The sequence below is a fragment of the Leptonychotes weddellii genome, chromosome 5 (assembly GCF_054177405.1).
Source record: "Leptonychotes weddellii isolate Sample4059 chromosome 5, ASM5417740v2, whole genome shotgun sequence".
In the NCBI taxonomy this organism is placed as follows: domain Eukaryota; kingdom Metazoa; phylum Chordata; class Mammalia; order Carnivora; family Phocidae; genus Leptonychotes; species Leptonychotes weddellii.
Window position 1 is genome coordinate 82881119 of NC_138373.1, and position 25894 is coordinate 82907012.

Consider the following 25894-nt stretch of genomic DNA (forward strand, 5'->3'; position numbering starts at 1 on the left):
TTCCACGTATTTGAAAGCTTTCGAAGACTTTGAAGGATTCAAGACAGAGTGTTTTAGTTAACTCAGACATGGAGTCCTCAGAAACAAAAGCAAAATGTGATTTCTACCCAAAGTTCTCGAGGATTAATTCTTCAAGCTTACACATACAGATTTCCCCTTTACCTATTAGACAAAATCCCTGCTCCTATGTTTGGTGTATTCATAGCTTTCTTCCCTCTGGTCCAAAACTATCCCCTACCAAATAACTAACCATCTATCATTTATATTTCTATGTCTTGGGCAAATTATATCAGTGGAGTATATACACAAACTGTATACTCATATTTTCTTTCTTCCTTTGTGTACACACACACTCTTCCAACCACAGACAGCACAAAGGAGCAAGACTGACAATATCTTCTCGAGATGTGAATCTTATCCCTCGCCCAGGGCTATCCTCTTACAGTGATGCTATGGTCCTCAGTGGAAGGAAGGCAACATCTGGCTATTCCTGACTGATCCTTCATCTCCTTCCTGCAATTAGGTGCAGTCAAACTTGTTTTAGGTAAGGAAAAGTTAATTCACATGGTAGGGTAAGAGAGGTGATGATATATGTATCTTTCCAATGGATCCTGAGATTCAGGCCAGAGCAAAGGGATGGCAGTAGAAAGCCTCCTAGATCAATTCAGTGTGTCCTGGCTCAGCTCTACAGATCACCTCTATGCCTGCTAAACCATATGAGGTGGAGCTTGGGATATGGATGCACCCTAACCAATGAAAAGAAAAAAGAAAGAAAATCAGTTCTTAAATAATTAGAAAATCTTCCACTTGTTAGGATAAATTTAAGCTTCTTTAATCCTGAAGCTACTTCATGTCCTGATCATTCCTTCTGACATCATTGCTGGCTTAGGAAAGGAGCCCAAGGTCCACTTCTGCTGAAATCTGTCAGATTTGAAGAACTGTCCAGCTGCCCATGCTGTCTGGGATCTTTTGGCCTCTTGGGACCAGTCAGAGCTGGATGGGTATGCGTTTGTGTGTGTGGTGGGGTTGGGGGGAGCATATCGCTTCATACTTTGTCGTTAGCACTCAGGAGGTACAACGGCTCCTTGCTCTATTGTCAATTTGACTGACTTTTCCCTGCCAGATGCTAAAGGTGAATTCATAGAAGGCCTAGTCTTCAGAGACTTCGAAGTAGTTAACGATGATGTATTCGTTTTCTATTTCTGCTGTAATAAATTACCACAAACTTGGTGACTTCAAACAATGCAAACCTATTCGCTCACAGCTCGGCCAGGTGGAAGTCCAGACGGACTTGGCTGGACTCTGCTTCTGGTCTCTCACAAGATTGAAATCAGATGTTTGCCATCTTCCCTGAAGTCTCTAGAATCCGCTTCTGAACTCGCTTAGGTTGTTGGCAGAATGGAGTTCCTTGGGTTAGAGGACTGAGGCCCCTATTCCTTGCCGGCTGGCCCCTGGGAACCTCTCTCAGCTTCTTCAGGCCATTTCCTTTCTCCAGGCATTGTTTTGTTCACCAGTCCCATCTTTAAACCGGCAATGTCACATGATTCCTTCTTAGACTGTAAGACTTTCTCACTTCTGCTACATCCTTTCTGTCTCCAGCTAGAGAATGGCCTCTGCTTTTAAAGGCTCTTGTGATTATATTGGGCCCAAAGAATCCAAAACGATCTCCCTACTTTAAGATCTTGAATTACATTTTGAAAAGTCTCTCTTGCCATGTAACTTAACATATTTACAATTTTCTGGGGATGATGGGGTGGACATCTTTGGGGGCTATAATTCTGTCTTACACAAATTATGAGTAGGATAAGGAACACAGTGAAGATAAAGAAGGCATATGGGCCACACAGTTATTCTACATAATGGAAGCTCATGCCTACAATGAAATTGAGGGGAAGGTATAGAGATTTCTCATATACACCCTGCTCCCATACACTCAGCCTCCCTCATTATCAATATCCCTATCAGAGTGGTATAGTTGTTACCACTTATGAACTATTTATGAACACATCATAAATCACCCAAAGTCCATTATTTACCTTAGGGTTTACTCTTGGTGGTGTACATTCTAAGGGTTTGGACAAATGTATCATGACATGTATTCATCATTATGGTATCATATAGGGTATTTTCATTGCCTTAAAAAATCCTCTGTGCTCTGCCTATTCATCACCCCAGCCCTAACCGTTGACCACCACTGGTCTTTCACTGTCTCCATAGTTTTATCTTTTCCAGAACGTCCTAGAGTTGGAAACATACAGTATGTAATGTAGCCTTTTCAGATTAGTTTCTCTCACTTAGTAATTTGCATTTAAAGTTCCTCCATGTTGGGGTGCCTGGGTGTCACAGTTGGTTAAGCATCTGACTCTTGGCTTCAGCTCAGGTCATGATCTCAGGGTACTGAGATCCAGTCCTGCATCGGGCTCCACGCTCAGTGAGGAGTCTGCTTGAGATTCTCTCTCCCTCTGCCCCTCCCACTTGTGCTTGTGCTGTCTCTCTAAAATAAATAAATATTTTAAAAAATAAATAAATTTCCTTCATGTCTTTTCATGGCTGGGTAGCTCATTTCTTTTTAGTATGGAATTATATTCCACTGTCTGGATGGACCACTGTTTGTTTATTTACTTGCTGAAGGACATCATGATTGCTTCCAAGTTTCAGCATTCCAAGCTGCTATAAACATCTGTGTATAGGTTTTTGAGTAGACATACGTTTTCAACTCCTTTGGGTAAATACCAAGAAGTGTGATTGCTGGATCATATGAGAAGAATATGCTTAGTTTTATAAAAAACCACCAAACCCTCTTCCAAAGTGTGTGTACCATTTTACATTCCCACCAGCAATGAGTTTCTAGGCCTTTTCAGTGCAGAGATCTGGGATATGTATTACTCAGACTGAAAACTCCTAGTTCCAACATGGAACTACAAAGTTTTTCTTAACCTCATTCAACTTAAATTATAAATGACACTTTAAGTGATAAGCCTGGATGAGGTCATAAGGGAGTAAGTGTAGGTAGAGCAAAGAAGATATTCCAAGGACTGAACTGTGCAGTGCTGTGGCAATGGATATTAACAGAAAATGACCACTGAGGCAGGAGGAAAAGTAAGGGAGTGTGGGGTTCCAAAAACTGGGTGAAAAAAAATGGGTCAAAGAAAATGGCACAATCAGTGGTACACAATTCTGCTAATAGATCAATTAAAATGAAGTCTGGAAATTGATCACTGGATTTATTAATGTGAAGGTCTTTGATATTATTGACAAAAGCAGTTGTGGTAGAATGGTGGGAGCAAAAAACAGAACTGGTGAGACAAGAAATAGAGAAGAGGAATTTTAGCTAAGGAGTACAGATGAAAGAGTAGTCTTAGAAACATGGACCATACATCCATAAGAATAGAAAGAAGACAAATAATATGAATACACATGCAGGTGGGGAGTAAATGTGGTGAGAGCAGAATACAGTATTTCTTTCCTGATTTTTAGAATTTCATCAGTGAGTTCCCTAAGCAAGGTCATCAGTTGATAATGAAAGTTGGGGGGAAGAAAAGTTTGAGGAAATCATTCAGGAGAAAGGGAAAGTGATTAGGTTATTAAAAGGTATATTTAACAATGCCTCTAAGACCCAACGAGGTTAGAGGTCATGAGTTTAAGATAAGCCCTGAGGGCATGTTAGTGAGTTTTTCTTCAAGTATTGAAAATAGTTGGATGTAAACACAGAGTAGACAGGAAGTTGAATTAGCCCAGCTATGGTTTGCCAAGGAAGAACAACAAATTAACCAATGGACAAAGGAATGCACCATTGCGCTATAGAAGTGAGTGATTAAAAAAATTGCATGAAACTCAGGTAAGGAGAGAAAAGACAATATGAATGTTCTGGGTTAAATTGTGCCCCCCCCCCAAAAAAAGTTGAAATCCTAGCCCCCTGTATCAGTGAATGTGACCTTATTTGGAAATAGGATCTTTGTAGATGTGATCAAGTTAAGATGAGGTCACTGGAATGGGTCCTAATAAACTATGACTGGTGTCCTTTTAAGAACAGGAGAAGACAGAGACACACAAGAGAAGATGGTCATGTGACAATAGAGGCAGAGATTGAAACGATAAATCTACAAGCCAAGCAATGCCCACAATTATCAGCAAGCGCTGAAGGTAGAAGAGGTAAGGAAGGATCCCTGTAGGTTTTAGAGGGAGCATGGCTTTGCTGACACCTTGAGTTTGGACTTCTAGCCTCCAGAACTGAGATAATAAAGTTCTGCTGCTTTAAGCCACCCAGGTTGTGATACTTTGTTATTGCAGCCCTGGGAAACTCGTTCATTTATGGTTAATTACTCACCACAATGGTGGAGTTGAGTGGTTTTGATAGAGATTATATGGTCGGCAAAACCTAAAATATTTACTCTTTGGCCCTTTGCAGGAAAAGTTTGCTGACCTGTGGTCTACAGTATGGAAGTAGGATACAGTCCAATGCAGGGCTATATACATGAGAAGCTCTGACTATTATGTAAAGTAAGTATTATGTACATTCAAAACTGTAACATGAACTGTGGACTCAAGCGGTCAGAAGAGGAACCATGATAGAGAGTGAACTTGAGCAAATTGGGGGTAGGCCAAATTACACTCTCAGGGGAGAACCGCATTTCTCGGTGAGGATAGTAAACACTGTTTCCCCTTAAATGTACCAATGGCCACCTGTTAGACGCACTAAAAAGTGTAAGACCTATTGTGATGCTTGCTCACTAGCAAAGGCCGGTTTGATTGCTAAAATAAAATATTTGGTCTTTCAGAGTCTGAATGCACCATTGCTTCTTTGTAAGATTTATTATTTTCTTTTTATTTTCCTTGTATCCTTTTTTTCTTTTAGTAGTAAGATGTGCTTATAATCATATTTGATTATTGGTTAATGATCCTTACCATTGTGTGAACTGAAATTATACATGTAATGATGATACTTTCCAGTCATTTGGTGCTTTGTTATTTGAAATATACTTTTGAGTATATCATATCATTAAATCTTTAAAACAACCCTATGAATGTGTTTTGTTTTGATTTTAATAAAAATTCTGCTTTATGAAGTTGAGATTCAGTAAAGTTTAGTGACCAGGCCAGAGTCACAGCCATTTAGGAATAAGGTGGATCTTGGGTAATACTGGTAGCAAATTCATTTATTCCTATAAACCAAATGCAAGCTAATACTGCTCAGAATCTCCTAAAATGGTACTCTTGGGAAAAGAATTTATTATAATTGTAGAATTTTTAAGCGCAAGGAGTTCTCTCTCCTTGGAATTTAGATAGAATAAACAAGTGGATGCCAAAAATTCAGTGTTTTTCTTTTTTTCTATTAGACCGTTATAAATTGGATATGAGCAACTGATCATGTGTCTGAGAATTGACCCTTTCTAGAGAGAACTCTGCAGAGCCTTGATCCTGACCTGGTACACGCAGTCCCTAAGATTCTAGAATCCCAACGAGAAAAGAAACCACGCAGAGATTTAGCCTATGAGCCTTTTTTTTTTTTTTTTTTTTAAATAGAAGGATCCCAGTGATGTCCTCAAGGAGCAGCTGGCTTAAAAACTTTTTGGAAGGAGAAGGAGGGATCTTTGTTACAAACTTCCGCCCCTCCTCCTGCTTCTGTTCCCTTCCCCTCTGCCCCCTGCAGAGTTGTGTTTCTGGGAATCAGCAAGTAAGATCACAAGTGGTCTTTTCTCCTTTCACTCTCTCTCATACAGAAAGCTTTATCACGTGTGGCCTTAAACTTGCAGCAAATTGCAAAGAAATGGCTCAAAAGCTTCAGCTCTCTCTGTGCCCTGGGAGCTGAGATGCACGTCAGTGGCTTTTCTGCAGACTGCCAGAGAAAAGAGGCTAGGAGGAAAGAGGAAAGAGTCGAAATTGCCCAGGGGTGAGACCATGCCCTTCCTCTTTTCTTTCCCCTAATTTGCTCTGTCTGTGTCCATCCAGGCTCTCCTCACCTGGCAAAACTGCTCAGAGCTGCTGTAGAATTCACCCCAGTTTTCTCTTTCAATCTGTGGGGAGTGGGGTCCAGCCCCTCGCTGAGCACATTGGGAGGAATTGGCTGTCTTTGATCTCCACCTCCAGGTAAGATTTAGTTCTCTGCTTTCCGGTTTTGTGACTATCACGTCCGATTCTCATAGGAGAGAGGCTAATCAGCCCTTCAGTTCTGCACGGCACTCGTCTTATCCATACCCACCGTCAAAGTTGTTGTGGCCCTTGTTAGGTTAAAGGACCCTGGTTAAAGTCAGATCAATTCAGATCTGGGTTCAAATTTTGACTCTCATAACTTACTAGTTGGGTAGTTCTTGACCAGTCACTCTGAGTTGTATCATTTTCTATAAAATGGGGATTCTGATGCTTACCTTGGTGAGTTGTTTTAAGGATTAGCAAAAGGTATATCATTCACCTGGCACAGAAATAGTACTTATTCAATCTGAATCTGACACAGTTAGTTGTATGGGGTGGGGCGGGGGAGGGAGGCAGGGTTCAGCTTTCTTAACACACACTCCTTGTTCGCAAGTACCATGAGATTACTTGGTGCCCAGAAGACAAGCTAGTGCAGAGGTTTTCCTCACGTGGGTGTGGATGACTAAGAGAAGAGGGTGGCTGCTTTCTGACTTGCTCTCTGGCAGTCTTTAAGGTTTGACTGTGGATGGAATCTATGTCACAGGATCACGGACAAGAGGTTCAGGGCATCTGCATGATCCAGTTACAACCTTCCTAGGCTGTCTGTGCTCTTTAAAGACTGGGAGATTGATTTTCAAACCCATATGAACAGAATTCAATTTTCTTTTTTTTTAAGAGAAATAGAGAAAAACTGGTTGGCTTCTTTTTCCATGGCCTCCAGCATAAGATACACTCTTACCCAGGCTGTTGGATGAAAACTTTGCCATAACTCTTTTCCTGGTGGAATCTGTTCAAGTGGTGGGAGAACAGTTAAGGATTTGCCAAATGCAAATCCTTCTCAATAACTGTGTGCTCTTGCTCTACTTCTGAAACTGCAAATGAATGGGGGGAGAGAGAGAGAATCTGGAAGATCTTTCCATTCAAGTCTTTGAGCTCTCCTTCCCCTTCTTTTCACAGAGGAATGAAAAGCTCAATGCTCATAAACATAGCCTCCTTGAAACATATTATCCTTGAGATGATATGCAAATTAGCCATCAAGATGAAATTCTATTTTCAGTAAAAATCTGCAGTGTCAGTGTTTTAAGCTGAATGCTGTTTTGCCCTAACACAACATCATCTAGGATGGTGATAGTTCTCTTATTTTTGTTATCACTTCTGGATTCTAGGTAGAGTGATTTTTGTATGATCACCTCCAAGTATAAGAGACAATGTGTCTCAAGTTTTTCATATTGTTTTCAACATGATTGTTTTTCTCTTTAGCATTAGCATTCTGGTTGTCACCCTTCGAATCTTTTAAAGATACATTTAGTGTAGTGATAGTATATTTAATTATTAAAGAATTAATTTGCATGTTTTTGTCCACTGGCTTTTTATTATGATTGGCCAGAAATAATATACTGAACCCCTGAAATAGTAGGTCAATTTGAATGGTATTTAAAATTTTTCTGGTATATATTTCTAGCTTGGTGATATGTTTATACCTTTAATATTTAAAATATTTTTATATGTTCATTATAGAAAAATGAGAAAATATAGACACACAAAACATTTTTGAAAACATTATCTGCATTGTCACCAACCAGGAATAATGTGTTAACTTTTTCTTTAAAGACTTTCTGAAACTTTGTTTCTATGCATATACACATGTGAAAATGTGTGCTTCTTTTATAAAATAGAGTATTATATATATTGTTTTATACCATAGATTTTAAAAATCAGCTCTATAATAAACATAGTCTATATAGCTATATTTACTTCTTTTTACTAATTTCTAATGGCTTCAAAAGATTTCATTGCATGAATAAGACCATAATTTGTTAGACATTTAGGTCATTTAGTTGTTTTGACTTATTATTATTATTTATTATTATTATTAGCAGTGGGTCTCTAGCAGTTTAATTAAAGGTACTCAGTAGTCTTTTAGTTAGAAACCTATTTAACATTGCATAACCCAGTGTTTCTCAAACTCCCTTTTCATTGTTCTGAAAAATATTGTTCTGGACAACTAGTTTCAGTGACTCAGTGAACGTACAACGTTGGCCATAGGTATTAGAGAGATGGTAAAGAAGAATTTCTATGTCCTTAGTTTCTTAGAATTTGTTTTTTTAAAAATCAGGAATGGATGTTGAATTTTATCATCTGATGTTTTGCATCTACTGAGATTTTATTATTTTTTACTTCGAATTCCTTTTTTTTTCCAGCTTTACTGAGATGTGATTGACAAATAAAGATTATATAAATTCATGTCACACAATGCGATGTTTTGATATACCTCTATAACATGTTGAATTTTTATTGTGATGATTTAGGTGAATAAAGTTCCTAATATTAATTGTTACATTTTAAACTAGATCTTAGTTCAAGAATATAAATTCATTTGGATTTGCTAGTATTTTATTTAAAATTTTAGCATCTCTAAATTTCATATGAAGTGTTTTTCTTGTACTATCTTAATGAGATTTTATTATCAAAATAATTGTGACTTTTTAAAATGAATAGAGATTTTTATCATGTTTCAGTTACCTACTATTTTCTCCTTGAAGGATATCCCTTGATAAAGCACTCCTGTTACATCATTTATCCTTACTAGTTTTGTTTAGGGGATCGTTTTAGAGTATTTTTGTTAATGTCTTCCTTGGCTATTTTTCTCTTCCGGTCTGTATTAATACAGGTAATTAATATTTGCTAGAAAACTATCTATTTGGTCGAGACTTTAAAGTTATTTCTATATATTGTGCATAATTTTTATGTTTTATACTTTTAAACATCTGTGTTTAGAGCTCACTAATATTATATTCTGTGTCTTTGTCTTTTGATCTCGCTTAGCATTTTCTGCTCTTTGCTTACTTTAGTTCTTTGGTTTTTAACTTTTTTCTATTTCATTTGACTCTCTTTTGCCCATTTTTTAAAAGTTAAATTTATGTATCAAATAATCTAAAAATCAAATAATCTAAAAATCTTTTTTTTTTTTTTTACACAGGCCCTTGCTATACCCCTCTCAACTCATTTGCTACTCCCTGGAGGAATCTCCTCCACTTTTAATTGTTCAGGTCTTTCTTTTGATATTTAGTTAAATATTTCAAAATAAATTGATTTTTCAGTTTTGAGAAATTATCTATGAATTCAAACTGTGAAGGATGAGGTTTAGTAAACACAGAATAAGAATTACATAAAGTCAAAAAAAAAAAAGGATTACATAAAGTCAAAGCAGATAGGCAGAATAAGCCTAAGTTACTACCACAGTACATTAAATTTTACTCATAATGTTATTCCTTTAATTAGTGTGATAAAAATATAGGAGATTTCTATTAACATGCAAATGTATCATTTGATAAATATTAGGGTGATCCAGAAGTTATTTTGTTTTCTAATCTCTTCACTTACATTACTTTTTCAGGCAGGCACTGAGCCATGCAAAACCCTAAAGAAGTAGGCCATGGGACATGTAAATACTGATATGAATAGGGAGAAAATAGGTTCAGAGTATGTGGATCTGTCCAGGGCTTGGTAAGGATGGGCGGATGGGAAATTAAACATAGGAAGGGAGGCCATCTTTCTTACTTCAAGGCAGGTTAAAGTAATTTTTGCCTGAATTAAATGTAAGTCTGTGGCACAAATCGTGCTGCTTCTGTATCTGTCAAACTAAAATGATACATAAATTGGTCCTCTTCTTTTTTTGCCATAATTTATACCTTTCTTTGGATGCTGCACACCTATAGGAATTGCAGTGTGCTACAGGGATCTACAATGGGCATCAGTCTTTTCTACCCATTCTGTTAGGATAGATTTGAAGGCTTTAATGACAGTTTTCATGAATCAATATTCAAATGTTTGAATTCCTCTTCCTTTCCTGCTTGCTTCTAGTTTAAGCTGGCAAGACCACAAAGTTAGCAAAATTCTGCCTCATTATTTATTCCAAAAGCAACATTTAAACTTATTCTTTGCCATAATGAGGTTTAAGCTGTAGGGATTGGGAAAGAATGCTGGCTAGAGAGTCCCCATAGCTGGATTAGTTAATCAAATATACTGGTCAATTTTAATTGAAAAACTTTGCCAACTTACTGTGGTAAAATAAGGTAGCTTCACATCAAATCATGTCCCCAGCATCATGATCTACTGTGAAATAAAAACATTATTTAATAAATGGTGGATTCAAATTAATTTTTGTTTTTATTTTTTACTTTTGAAATCAACTTCGACAGGATCAGAGTCAAGGAATATTTTCATAATGGACACTTCATCCAAAGAAAATATCCAGTTATTCTGCAAAAGTTCAATGCAACCTGTCGGGCGATCTTCCTTTAAAACAGAATATTCTTCCCCAAAGGAGAAACAACGATGCTGTGGTAAACTGAAGGTAACAAACAATTAAATGGTAAACAAACAACCATAAGTAGTGAACGAAAGAGTAACAAAGAATTAGGTGGGAGGAAAAAAACACGAATTAGGTGGAAGCTATGTTGTTGACTCTCCATCCAGATATGTGCTATGCAATTTCATAATTCATATTTCTGTGCAATTACATATTTCCCATATGTAGCTAGAAGCAAGAATTTTTTTCCCTTTTTAAAAAGTGAACTTAGGTGCAATTTATTAAAACTACACTTTACCAGACAGTGAAATCCATCTCTCCCTACCATGTAGGTTAAATTCGTAAATATTACTCTCTGGACTCATTTGAATGCGCCTCTTAAACTGAAATAAGAGAGGAAAGAAACTAACATTTATTCAATTTTTACCATGTACCAGATATTATGCTAAGTATAGTTATAATATTTAATCCATAAAACATCCATATCATTCCCATTTTATAAATGAAAATTTTGACTTTATTTAGTTAAGTTTCCACTTGTGTGTCAAGCTGGAGTCAGATTAAGTGTGACTTGTCCTATTTTCCAGGTATTTTTGGGTGCCTTGTCTTTCGTCTACTTTGCCAAAGCATTGGCAGAAGGCTACCTGAAGAGCACCATCACTCAGATAGAGAGAAGGTTTGATATCCCTTCTTCAATGGTGGGAGTTATTGATGGTAGTTTTGAAATTGGTAGGTATTGCTGATGCCTGGTTTTACTTTTACATGTCTTCTAGGCATGACTAAATGACATCCTTGCTGCATTCTCTTGTCTGTTAGGATCAGAGTCTATCTGTAAATTCTTGTTGAGACAGAATTTGCTAGGACCTTATGTTAACAGTAGAGGCAATTTGTTCTTCCCAAGCAACCAACAATAAATTTGCTGCCCCAGGTGTTCAACACTGTATGAGTCACACAATTTAGAGTTTCCAATCAGAGTGAGAGACTTTCTTGGAGGAGAGGGTGAGGTGCTATTTAGGATTTTAAGTTAGAAGTATTTAGGAAGTGTTGTTACAAGAAGAGTCCTATATCCTGACAGCCCTGTGATTCAAAATTTGGAAGAATTCAGATGGGTTCTACAAATATTTATTGTAATAATTTAAGAAGTGAAACCATAAAAGGGGTTTCTGCCCAGAGGTCAACACAGAAGAGAAAGAAATCCTATTAACGAGAACAGTAGAGCAAGGCAGGCAAGAAAAATTCTACTCTCACATGTCTTTGGGTAGCAGTTGACTATAGACTTCCTCTTGGCACTTGAAAAGACCAAGTGATTTTAGTTACTGTTTTGGAAGTACTTTAAGAGTGTAATCCCAGGTACAACTTCCTGATTTGATAAACTACAAGGCTTTAATTCTTCACCGAAGTAAACAGAATGGTAGCCTCTGGGGTCCTTACTACCTGTTGGGACTCAAATATATGCTTTACTATATATAGTAAAATCTCTAATGACTCCAGGTTCAGCTCACTTAAACTTTCAGAAAAGTGAAGAAATATTTTTCAACTCTGCAACAATGACTTTTTAAATACATACTGTATATTTTCAGTTCTTACCCTGAATATCACAGAAAGAATGAAAAGAATGAATAGGTATAACCTTTTACATTTAGGGTTTTCTTCCCAAATCCATCTGTCAGCATCCTACTAAAATGGGATTACTTAGCTCAGTGCTAATCAAATGTTAATGTGCATACAAACAACTGGGCCATCTTGAAAAAATGCAGGTGCTCATTCTTTTAGGAAGGGGAATAAGACTGCCTTTTTACAGGCTCTCCTATGATGTGATGCTGTTAAGTAAATGGGCCATATTTTGTGCAGCAAGTTTCTAAAGCATCTGGTTATATCACTCCCTTGTGTAAATTCCCTAGATAGGCCTTGATAATTGATGTATTCCTTGATGCCTCTCCTATCTATAGCCCTAAACTGAATGAAGGTAAACTGAATCAAGGTAAGAGTGACACACTGAATCACAGGAAGAAACCTGTATGAAGAGGCAGCTGTTACAGATTGAAAGATTAAATCACATAGAAAGAAGAAGAAATGAGCAGATAGAAAATTATATATCAAGTGATACTTTAATTATGGCTCACTCTAGATTATGGTATAAAAACATTTTAGAGCCGAAGTCTTACAATATGGTCCAAATTTTTCTTGGGTCCCCACGTCCTGATGCAACTTGAGAGAGTCTATATTCGATAGAGAGTACTAATATTTCACAGGAAGTGACAAAGGATCTTGAGAATAAATTCATTCTTCCAGACCATTCCAAAGATGGAAGTTATTTATTGAATTAGATACAATAAAATGTATCTAATTCAATAAATAAAAGTGGGTTTCCTGACCATAATCTTAAACTACTCCTTTTGCCTCCTTCGTTCCAGGATTCTGGACCCACTCCCACCTTTGTCTCTAGCTCTCCTTTCTTCTTTTTTGTAGAACAATTTCATTTATCCTCTGATATCATTTGGCATTATTATCTCATGTCCACGTACTGGACACTCCATTTTTTTCCCAAGTATTTTTTCATAACAAAGTCTTTCTCCAACAACAACAGAGCTGCTAAGAAAATAAAAAAAAAGTTTTCTATATCATGACCTCCTAGTATTTCCAAATATTCTCTTTCAAATACTTTCCCATATATTCTTTTTTTTTTTAAGATTTTATTTATTTATTTGAGAGAGAGAGAATGAGAGAAAGCACATGAGAGGGGTTAGGGTCAGAAGGAGAAGCAGACTCCCTGCTGAGCAGGGAGCCCGATGTGGGACTTGATCCTGGGACTCCAGGATCATGACCTGAGCTGAAGGCAGTCGCTTAACCAACTGAGCCACCCAGGCACCCCTTTCCCATATATTCTTATAAATATTGAAAAGTTTTGCTTTTCACATTCTAGTATTTAATCAACTTCATATAGATTTTATAAAAACTTTGTTTTTTAAAAAAATACATTATATGTTAAAAAAAAAAAAGAAGAAGATAGCAGGAATGGAAGAATGAAAGGGAGGAAATCGGAGGGAGAGACAAACCAGGAGAGACTATGGACTCTGAAAAACAAACTGAGGGTTCTAGAGGGGAGGGGGGTGGGATGATGGGTTAGCCTGGTGATGGGTATTAAAGAGGGCATGTTCTGCATGGAGCACTGGGTGTTATACATAAACAATGAATCATGGAACGCTACATCAAAAACTAGTGATGTAATGTATGGTGATTAACATAACAATAATAAAAATATTAATGACAAAAAAAACTTTGTTTTTTAGAGTAATTTTGTGTTCACAGCAAAATTGAGTGAAAGTTACAGAAATTTTTCATATATACCCTACTCCCACAAATGCAAAGCCTCTCTCATTATCAACATCCCCCACCAGAGTGGGACATTTGTTACAGCTGATGGACCTACAATAACATTATTGTCATTCAGAGTCCATAGTTAATATTAAGGTTCACTCTTTGTGTTGTATATTCTATGAGATTGAACAAATATATAATGGTATGTATCCATTACTACAGTATCATGCAAACTACTTTCACTGCCCTAAAAATCCCTCTGCTCTGCCTATTCATCCAAACTTTCCCCTAGCCCTGGCATCCACTGATGCTTTTAATGTCTCCATAGTTTTGCCTTTTTCAGAATGTTGTATAGTTGGAATCATACAGTATGTAGCCTTTTCAGATTGGCTTCTTTCACTTAGTAATATGCATTTGGGGTTCCTGTGTGTCTTTTCATAGCTGGATAGCTCATTTCTTTTTAGTGCCAGATAATAATCCATTTTCTGGATAGGCCTTCATTTACTTATCCATTCATCCACTGAAGGACATCTTGATTGTTTCAGTGTTGGCAATTATGAATAAAACTGCTATAAAATCCCTGTTCAGGTTTTTGTGTGGACATATTTTCATTTTCACCTCATTTGTGTAAATACCAAGGAGCATAACTACTGGATCATATGGGAAAAATATGTTTAGTTTTGTAAGAAACTGCTAAATTGTTTCCCAAAGTGTTTGTATGATTTTGCATTCCCATTAGCAATGAATGAGCTTCTTTTTGCTCCATGCCCTCACCAGCATTTAGTATTTTGGATTTTGGCCATTCTAATAAGTATGTAATGGTGTCTCATTGTCATTTCAATTTGCGGTACCCTCATGTCATATGATTTTGAATGTCTTTTCATATGCTTATCTGCCACCTGTTTATCTTTTTTGGTGACCTGTTAAGTTATTTGGCCTATTTTTAAATCTCATTGTTTGTGTTCTTATTGTTGAGTTTTAAGTGTTCTTTGTATATTTTTGATAACTGTCCTTTATCTGATATGACTTATGCAAATATTTTCTCTCAGTCTGTGGCTTTCTTTTCATTCTTTTGACAGTATCTGTCACAGAAAAGAAATTTTTAATTTTAATGAAGTCCAGCTTATCCAATTTTTTTTGGTCACTGATTCTGCTTTTGGTATTGCATCTAAAAAGTCATCACCAAACCTAAGGTCATCTAGGTTTTCTCCTAAGTTATCTTCTAGAAGTGTTACAGTTTTGCATTTTAAATTTAGGTCTGTGATCTCTTTGCCTTTATTTTTGTGAAGAGTGTAAGGTCCGTGTCTAACTTCATTTTTTTTGCATGAGGATGTCCAGTTGTTCCAGCACCATTTGTTGAAAAGATTATGTTTGCTCTATCTTATTACATTTGCTCCTTTGTCAAAGATCAGTTAACTATATTTAAGTAGGTCTGTTTCTGGGCTATAAATTCTATTCCATTGATCTATTTGTCTATTCTTTCACCACTGTTATACTGTCTTGATTAATGTGGCTTTACAGTATGTCTTGAAGTTCGGTAATGTCGATCCTTTAACTTTGTTTTTCTTCAGTATTGTGTTGATTATTCTGGGTCTTTTGCCTCTCCAGTTTGTCAGCTTAGAAACCATTTTGTCAGTATCCACAACATAATTTCCTATGATTTTGGCTGAGACTGCATTGAATCTATAGAACAAGTTGGATAGAACTGGCATCTTGACAATACTGTCTTCCTATTCATGAACATGGAATGTATCTCCATTTATCTAGTTTTTCTTTGATTTCTTTCATCAGAGTTTTATAGTTTCTCTCATGTAGATCTTGTACATATTTTATTAGATTTATACCTAAATATATCATTTTGGGGGGTGATAAAGTAAATGCTTTTTCAATTCCATTTGTTCATTGCTGGCATGTAGAAAAGCAGTTTACTTTTGTATATTAACCTTGCATCTTGCAACATACTATAATCATTTATTAGTTTCAGGAGTTCCTTTGTCAGTTCTTTTGGATTTTTTATATAGATGATCATATCTTCTGGGAGCAAAGACAGTTTTATTTTTTCCTTCCCAGACTGTGTACTTTTACTTGTTTTTCTTGTCCTATTATATTTAGTAGAACTCCCAGTACAATGAAAAGTAATGGTGAGAGGGGACATTCTTACTTTGTACCTGATCTTAGTAGGAAGCTTTGAGTTTATCATCATTAAGTATGATGTTAACTGTATGTTTTTGTAGAAGTTCTTTAACAAGTTGAGGAAATTTGTCTCTCTTCTGCATTTACTGAGTTTTTATCATGAATGGTTGTTGGATTTTGGTCAAATGCTTTTTCTACATCTATTGATATGAGCATGTGATTTTTCTTCTTTAGCCTGTTGATGTGCTGGATTATATTAATTAATTTTCTAATGTTTAACTGGCCTTGTATACCTGGGATAAACCCCACTTGGTCATGGAGTCTAATTCTATATATTGTTGAATATGACTTAATATTTTGTTGAGGATTTTTACACCTGTGTTCATGAGAGATATTGATTTATAGAGATTTTTTTTGTCTGGTTTTGGTATTAGGGTAATGCTGGCCTCATAGAAATGATTTAGGAAATTTCCCCTCTGCTTCTGTTTTTCAAAAAAGATTATAGAGAATTGGTATAATTTCTTCATTAACTGCTGGGTCAAATTCACCAGTGAATATTTCTGGGCCTGGTGCTTTCTGTTTTAGAAGGCTATTGATTATTGGTTCAACTTCTATAATAGATATAGGCCTGTTCATATTGTCTATTAATTCTTAGATTTGGCAGATTGTGTCTTTTAAGTAGTTGGTCCATTTTATTTAGGTTATCAGATTTGTAAGCATAGAGATGTTCATAGTACTCCTTTATTATCCTTTTTATGTCCCTAAAATTTATAGTGATGTCTCCCCTTTCATTTCTGGTATTAGTAATTAGTATCTTCTCTCTTTTTTTTTTTCTTTTCTTTCTTGGTGAGCATGACTAGAGGCTTATTGATTTCATTGATCTTTTCAAAGAATCACCTTTGGTTTTGCTGATTTTCTCTTCTGAGTTTCTGTTTTCAATTTCATTTATTTCTGCTCTAATTTTATTATGTCTTTTCTTCTACCTACTTTAGATTTAATTGGCTCTTCTTTTTCTGGTTTCCTGGGTAGAAACTTAGATAACTGATTTTAGATTTTTCTTCTTTCCTAATATATGTATTCAATGCAATGAATTTCCCTCTAATCATTGCTTTTACAGTAATAGTTTTTTTTGTTACAATTCCTATTTAGTAATTCCTGGAATATTGGAACAGTATTAATATCTAATGTTATCTGTATGCAGCAACCTTGCTGAATTTATGTTAATTTTTTTTTTAATTTGAGTATAGTTGACACAAAATGTTACATTAGTTTCAGGTGTACAACTTAGTGATTTGACAAGTTTATAATTTATGCTATGTTCACCACAAGTGTAGTTACCATCTATTCCATCACATCACTATTACAGTATCATTAACTGTATTCCTTATGCTGTGCCTTTTATTCCCATGACTTATTCATTCCATAATTTGGTAGCCTGTATCTCCCTCTCTCCTTCACGCATTTTGCCCAACCATTCCTACCTTCTGGCAACCTTCAGTTTGTTCTCTGTATTTAAAGTTCTGATTCTGCTTTTTTTTATTCATTTGTTTTTTTAAAATTCAACTTATAAGTGGAATCATATGGTATTTGTCTTTCTCAGTCTAACTTATTTCACTTACAGGTTTACCCATGTTGTCCCAAGTGGCATGATCTCATCCCTTTTTATGGCTGCATAATATTCCTCTGTGTGTGGGGGGGCGTGCATGCACATGTGTATGTACACACCTCCTCTTTGTTATCTGTTCATTTATGATAATAGAATTGATTTTTGATATCCAATTTAATTTTTTAAAGATTATCACCATTAATTTTCTATGTGTATCTTCTGAGAACTCAGAAGGGATACTAAGTAAAGAAAGAAAAAACTCTATAGATATCACAGACACTGAAGTGGTATTATGTGGTCTTTGGCATACCCACTAATGTAACACAGAAACAGCCTGAAACATGAGTCTTTTATTGTGAGGTGTTGGTGGTGTGCAAGTTGGGCAGGGTAGGTGATGTTGGTTGCAGGGATACATTATAAACTGAAGGTCAGCTTTCACTGTATTTTATTAATTGTGACACATTAACAAAAGTATAGACATAATTATCAATGTAATATACAAAATTTCTTCTAAATGCTTTAATATCAAATGAAAAATCTCATATTCAAGGTTTTTTTTCATTGTGAAAATTAAAAGAAGCTTAATTCTTTCTGGAACCATAAAATCTAGAGCCACTATGCAAGCTAATTTTCTCGCTGTCATTATTGTCCTCAAGGCTATAAAAATCGCTGCTCTTTTTGCACTTGACTAAAGCTGGCAATGTGAACAAACAGTAGTAAATTAGATGATTGCTTACAGATGTAAGCAAACATACTCTTGCTAGAAAATTAGAAACATTGAAGAGAGCTTCAAAGCAACACTACCCATCAGCCATCACAGTCAATTGCTGGGGAGTTGCTAAGTTCTTACTCTACCTAGCACTGCAGTTTTTAAAAACTTCCAAATGCAGAGCTGAAACTTTAAAAGCCCTTTGAAATCTAAGATCCTAAACAATGTTTATCAAAGCATGTTCCTGGAACCATCTCCATCAGCACATTTGAGCTTACAAATGCAGATTTCTTGGCCTACCCCTAGATCCATGGAATGAGAAACTGTTGGGAGCTTCCAAGATTTTGCACTTTTAAGGTTTCTGTTTTCCTCACCACCTTCTTCCAGTATTTTTGTATACAGCAAAATATGAGGATATTTTCCCTAAAGCATATTTAGTCACTCATCACCATCACCAACTAAAAGTAATTTATCATATGCTTCTCTAGAGACTTTTTATAAAAATGTAATTTCCACCTTCAAAAAAATTTCTTCAATTATTTTTTTAAAAGATGGGTACATTTTATGGAAATTTTGTATTTCATAAATTTGGATTATAAGTAAACATTGAGATTATATAACTGGTATATTCCTGAAGTTTGCTTATGTGAAGTAATTTTTACCTCTGTTTTGAGTCTTTTTGTAAAAAGCATGTAACAAATTGTAAAGTATTTTAGTATTAATATGAATTTCATAATTTGATTTAATAAAGTGAGGTATAGTTGTGTTTGCTTTTCTTTTTCTATGAGGAATATCTGCTAAAACAAGAATATTGTAACGTATGTTTCAAGAGCAAATGGGAAACTGATAAAAACTTTAATAGAAAATATTAATGAATGAAGAAACAGTAATAAAGTTCACTTCAAAATCACTAAGGAAAACTTAAGAGAGCAATAAAGGAACCCTTCTACAATTTGATTTACTTATAAAACACTTTAAAAGGACAAATAATTAGGGTGGATGAAATTGAGGTAGTAGTGTTCATAATTAAGGTATTTTGATAAATGGATAATTGAAGTAATGAGTATGCAGACAATTTCAACAGTCATCTTAGATTAAAGCAAAGAAAGACAAAGGATGGGAAAGATGGTAGGGAGACAGTTTAGTTACAACAAAACATTGCCAGACCTGCTATAGACATTCGTTAATTTAGTTATGCTGATGACTTTTTCTAAGTTATCTAACTGATGAACATTTTATTCTTCACCCCAAGGGAATCTCTTAGTTATAATGTTTGTAAGCTACTTTGGAGCCAAACTTCACAGGCCAAAAATAATCGGAACAGGGTGCCTAATCATGGGAGTTGGAACAATGCTCATTGCAATGCCTCAGTTCTTCATGCAGCAGTAAGTCTAAAGCAATTATCTTTTCTTGCTTTCATCAACTGTATTCCTCCCTTTTTATAATTGCAATTAATTATTTAAATTTAAGAAAATGACACACAGCTTAAAGTGTAATAATTATGTCTCATTTTTGCTACATCTCCTTTGGGTAAAATTTCAGAATACTTACACTTTTACTTATAATTCAATAATCTATAAAAAATTGTTTTGATAGGCTATTGTCGATGTCAGCAAAAATTAAAGGGAAATTTTCACTAGATGTTTTCCTTCAAATAATTTATCTGTGGTGGTAAAATAAGTAAGAAATTAACATTGTGGTAAATATCAAATGGATGTCAAATGGGTAATGAATGAATGCTACTGACAATGTGCTGGATAACTTGACTGGCAGATTATTGACTTAAGGATATATTATCAACTCAAATAGATATTCAGTGTCCAAATACCATCTCATAGAATTTTCTCAATAGAAGTAGGGTGTGTGTATTCTTTAACCCTAAAGTCTATTTTTGGTACTTCTGCTAATACTTTTGTTAGTATTTGCATACAACTTCAGTAGTTCCGAAGGTTTTCATCATTATTATATCATTTTACCTTTACCTGTGAGGTAGAAGAGCATTGTTTATCTTTTTATTTCAGAGTTTGGTGACTTTCTCAAGGTTATTATAGAACTGGAATCCTAAAACAGGTATTCTGACTTCTTCATGCATATTCATGTTGCCTTCCTTGTCCATGGTTACCTGTTGCCAGCTGAGAGAAGTGACTACCTAGAGGTTTTGAAGCAAGAAAATTGTAAAAATTATATATCAAATCATATTTTGCTTATTGCCCACTCCAGATCATTACATCATGACATTTTAGAGCTGGAGAGACATCAGTATGATATGGTCCAAACTTTTTTTTGGAATCCCAAGTTACTTATATAGACAGATTTTTACCTCCATGGTCAATCTATAAAGGTAGTACACAGAATCCTCTGTGTGGGATCTTTTCTACCTATTTGGATGGTTTCCCTGGCCCCTTTATTTTTACTTGGAGAGAGATTTTAGAACTTCTGCCTGCTCTTTGGATGCCTATCCCACCTCCTTTCCACAGGGCAAAAGTTTTCCTTAGATCACTGAGGTTCTGCAGAGGTGCTGTACAGAGCCAATGGATAAGGAGGAGGCAAAGGAGAAGGCTGAGGACTGAGGAAATGGGTCTTCACTCTGCCTAATCCCTGCTTGATCAAGAGCCGTGCTGCTATTATCTGTTCTAGTCACTGAGCCCTCATGCAACAGTTTGCTCAGTGAGGTAAAAAGAATTCCATTACTAAAAAAATTAGCATCTGAAAGTAGTTGCAGAGGATAAATAAATCCTTGACTCTTGACATAACTCATTCTGCAGTGGATCAATAGCTTTTCTATATGACCTTGGGCGTGTTATTTAACCTTTCTAGGCCTCAGTTGATGCATCCTAAAGATAGGTATTATAGGTATTAAAAATAATACCTAGCTTATAATAGCATTGCATATATTAAATGACACAGCTAAAATGCTTACACAGTTTCCTGATATAACTAGTAGCTGTGTCATTATTGTTAAGTTTTGCTATCAGTCCTCCTTAGATAATTAAGCCACCTGGTTTTAACCAGAGACCAGCCATGGTTTGTCTTAAAGGTGTTGCATTCAGATTAATAATTTTGTTACTTCAAGTTAATGACAAATATAAAATACTAGTACAAGAAAATCAGAAGACCAGACAGGCAGCCAGGTTAGGGCTATCAAGGATGCCAAAGAGTCAAAGACAGATTCTTATATACTACCTTTATATATGTTTAAATTGTATTTGTTTATTCATTATTTAGTGTCTGCCATTCTCCTGGAACTGTGCCATGTAATGGGGCTAGTTCTGTGGGAAAAAAATGAAATAAACAAAAATATATATGCACAGTTCTTTACCTATGAAATTTACTGTCTACTGAGGATTACTGTAATAACTTCTTTTCAACTTTTCATAGCATGAACTGGGGACTTGTCCAAAATGTCTTTTTGATTTCTGAAAGACTACTATACTCTGTCTGCCTAGAAGAAATACGTTTAATGTCCAACAAAACATAATATTTACCATGGATATCAATTATTGAGGGCCTACCCCCAACTGTGTTTAGCTTTATATGTGTTAGCTCATCTGATTCATGAATTTAACAAATACATATTGGTCATTGTTCTAGGTAATGGGGATAGAGGGGAGACAAAAATCTCTGCTCTCGTGGATCTTATGGGGAGGAGACAGATAATAAACAAATAAATAATGATATAATATGCCAGGTAATGTTAAGTCCTATAGAGAAAAATAACTTTCTGAAGACACATGAAGAATATGTTGTGGGGAGGGAGGATTGCAGTTTAAGGTAGGGTTGTCAGGGGATGGCTCACCAAGATGACAACAGTTGGGAGAGACTGAAGGAGATGAAGGGGAGATCCTTGCAGATAACTGGGGAAGAGAGATTTTTGTGCTGACTGAATGACAAATGTAAAGTTCCTGCTGCAAGAGGGAGTCTGGCATGTGGATGAACTGCAGGGAGGCCAGGCCTCTGTGGCTGAAGTGGAATGAGAAGGGGAAAATTGAAAGGAGAAAAGGAGAAGCCATCAAGGCTGTTTCTCAAACTTTGATGGACATTTGTATGACCTGAGGCTCTTGGTAGAACGTAGATTCTGATTTAGTAGCTCTCCCATAGAGTTTGGTTTCAGCTGATGCTGCTGGTCTGCAGACCTCACCTTGAGCTGTAAGGTTGCAAACAATGGCAATGACTTCAGCTTCTTTTTGGAATGAGATGGGAAGCCAGTGGAGAGCTTTGAGGAGAATGACATGACCTCACTTACACTTTTTTAAGGGTCATGCAGACTGCTGCTTGAAAAAATGTCTGGTGGAGGAAACTTGGGAGTAGGGAGACTATTTAGGAGACTATTGTATCAGAGTCAAGATTGTGTCTGAGTTTGAATCCAGGTCAGAACTAAAATCCCTGATTTAAAAACATTTAAACCACTGGTCCCCTGTTCAATTACTTTTCTGTCTCTTTATCCAACATAGCCTAAATAGGCATAGATTACATGGATATCGCTATTTTACCAGTAAGAAGATTGAAATTTGAAGAGGTTGATTTCTGTAGAGTGTCATATATAGTAATTAGTGACAAAGGAGATACTTGCATAAAATTCCACTTATTCAAAATCTAAATAATTGTTATGCTTACACAGTTGCATTTTAATAGAATGAATTGAGAAAGCTCAAATAATTTAAAATTTTCAAAGTACTACATAATCATTACTGATACTCATTTTAAGAGCCTTGAGGCACTATAACAGTCTGTATTATGTTTATCATGATTTTAATGCCAAATATTCTCCTGTATAGCTAAGAATTGAAAAACAGTTATCCTCAGTAAGTGCTTCTTAACCTATTTTGGTCAGAGAACCATTTGATAAATGTAACAAAAACTATAAACTTCTTCCCTTAAATACTAACATACTACAAAAATGTTCTTTTTCTTTGGGGTTCATGGAACCGTTGAGGTGTAGGTTATGCAAAATTGATATAAGGTGATCCGTCTATCAGTCTGAATATTTTAATAATTCAATATATCTCTTCCTTACATGGCTGAGTAGGTTGTTAATATTTAAAAATATTATTCTGATTACTAGTCTTTAGTCACATGGTACCTGAACAAAAGGAGAATCAAGATGAGGTTGTGATGTCCTTTTATTAGGTACTGCTTCCCTGAGGATGCAGTGGAGCAGAGAATTTGGCTCATGAAGGATAATTTGAGAGGGGGTGTGGCTGGGGAACTGAGACAGAATTATCACAGTGCTACCATTCAGCATGGCTCTTCTATCCAGCTGTTACTGTAACCATACATTCAGAGGAAAGGTGGAATTAGAAATAACTTAGAGCCAGATCAATAAACTGTAGAGGAAAGCAATGCCATCCAGATAAATGGATCAAAACCCCCACATATCAAAGGAGAGGAAGATGGAGGCAAAGTAGGAAGACCCTAGGCTTGCCTCATCCCATGAACACCACTAGATAACTATCAAATCATCCTAAATACTCCAGAAATTGACCCGAAGACGGACAGAACAAACTCCACAACTAAAGGGAGAGAAGAGTCACACTGAAGAAAGTAGGAAGTGTAGAGACCTGGTTTAGGGAAGAGACAGATCAGATTGCAGGTGCTGTGGAGGAGAGGGAGATGTGGTCACAGAGAAGGACAAGAGAAAGAGAAGCACACAGGGGAATACACAAGGAGAACGTTTTCCCCATGCCCATTGGCTTGGAAAATGAGAGGGGCTGAACTTCATGAGTTCTTGGAACCAGTGGGGCATAAAGTTTGGAGTTTTAAAGGTCAGCAAGCTTCACTGGGAGCCCAGAGGGTAATGTGCTGCTCCTGAAGGGAAGGCAGGCAAACAATCCAGGGGCACACAGCGTGGACATAGTGATCTGAAGAATGCCTAGGGCGCACAACAGGGACATTATTTGCTCTTCTTGGAGCATGTCCCTGAGAGACAGAACTCACAGAGATACCTCTCTGAAACAAAGGAGCTGGCTGGCCATTCCCCACCCCCACCACCCCTTCGCATAAACACAGAGCCCCCTCAGGAAGCAGCACAGTGCAGACACTGGCCGCCTAACTTGCTTATACCAAGCCCCACTCTGGCAGGACTGCTTTTCTCAGTCAAACTTGCCTCAGTCCCAGTCCCTTCTGGGTCCCTAGCCCAGAAGACCAGCACAAACCCCTGCCCACACCACATCTCCCAAGCAGAGAGTTCTGCAGGACCTTGGTTCTGGTGGAAGCTGTGTCAAGCCTCATTTCATAAGCAGACCAGAGCACACCTAGTTAAAACTCACCACATTCAAGCCAATGTCCACCACAGGCAAGGAGAGTCTCAGAAGAAAGCTCAGATAAAACACAACAGCAAATTTATTTGAGGAAATAATAGCTGAAAACTTCCCTAATCTGGGGAAGGAAACAGATATCCAGATCCAGGTGTTAAAGAGAACTCCCATCAAAATCAACAAAAGCAGGCCAACACCAAGATTTATTGTAATTAAATTTGCAAAATATAGTGATAAAGAAACAAAAAGGCAGGAAGACAAAATAAGTCCTTAACTTACAAGGGAAGACCCATAAGGCTAGTTGCAGATTTCTCAACAAACTTGGCAAGTCAGAAGAGAGTGGCATGATATATTCCAAGTGCTGAATGGGAAAAATCTGCAGCCAAGAGTACTCTATCCAGCAAGACCATCATTCAGAATAAAAGGAGAAATAAAGAGTTTACCAGATAAATAAGAACTAAAGGAGTTCATGACCATTAAAGCAGCCCTTCAAGAAATATTACGGACTCTTAGTGCAAAGGAGACCAAAAGTAACAAAGATAAGAAAAGATCAAAGATATCTCCAGAAACAATGACAAAAGAAGTGATAAATGACAATAAATACATATCTATCAATAATTACTTAGAATGTAAACAGTAAAAAGACCTAGGGTATCAGAATGTATTTTAAAAAATCCATCTATATGCTGCCTCTAAGAGAGTCATTTTAGACCTGAAGACACCTGCAGATTGAAAGTGAGGGATGGATGTCAAAAGAAAGCCAGAGTAGCAATACTTATATCGGACAAACTAGACTTTAAAACAAAGACTATAACAAGAAACAAAGAAGGGCACTATCTCATAATAAAGGGGAAAATCCAATAAGAAGATCTAACAATTGTAAATATTTATGTGCTAACCATGGATGCACCAAATACATAAAACAATAACAATCATAAAGGAATTAACTGATAATAATACAGTAATAGTAGGGGACTTTAACACCCCACTTACATCAATGGACAGATCATCTAAACTGAAAATAAATACAGAAAAATGGCATTGAATGACACACTGTACCAGATGGACTTAACAAATATATTCAGAACATTCAATTCTAAAACAAAAGAATATACATTCTGTTCAAGGGCCCATAGAACATTCTTCAGAATAGATCATATATTAGGTCACAAATCAGGCTTCAACAAATACAAAAAGATTGAAATCATACCATGCATGTTTTCTGTTTTTTTTTTATTTTTACATTTTTTAAATTTTATTATGTTAATCACCATACATTACATCATTAGTTTTTATTATTATGTTAATCACCATACATTACATCATTAGTTTTGATGTAGTGTTCCATGATTCATTGTTTGCATATAACACCCAGTACTCCATTCAGTATGTGCCCTCTTTAATACCCATCACCAGGCTAACCCATCCCCCCA

General features: G+C 36.2%; 1 protein-coding gene across 1 annotated transcript in view; it reads left to right on the top strand.

The window, feature by feature from the left end:
• The window catches only part of LOC102732130 (solute carrier organic anion transporter family member 1B3), a 104739-nt gene that overhangs the window by 4655 nt on the left and 74190 nt on the right, over window positions 1-25894 (top strand). The window contains exons 2-5 of the mRNA XM_081821316.1: window positions 368-4152; window positions 4409-6087; window positions 10332-10486; window positions 11029-11170. Coding sequence (XP_081677442.1) covers window positions 10358-10486; window positions 11029-11170 — 271 coding nt within the window. The 5' untranslated portion in view covers window positions 368-4152; window positions 4409-6087; window positions 10332-10357. The remainder of the gene's footprint in view (window positions 1-367; window positions 4153-4408; window positions 6088-10331; window positions 10487-11028; window positions 11171-25894) is intronic.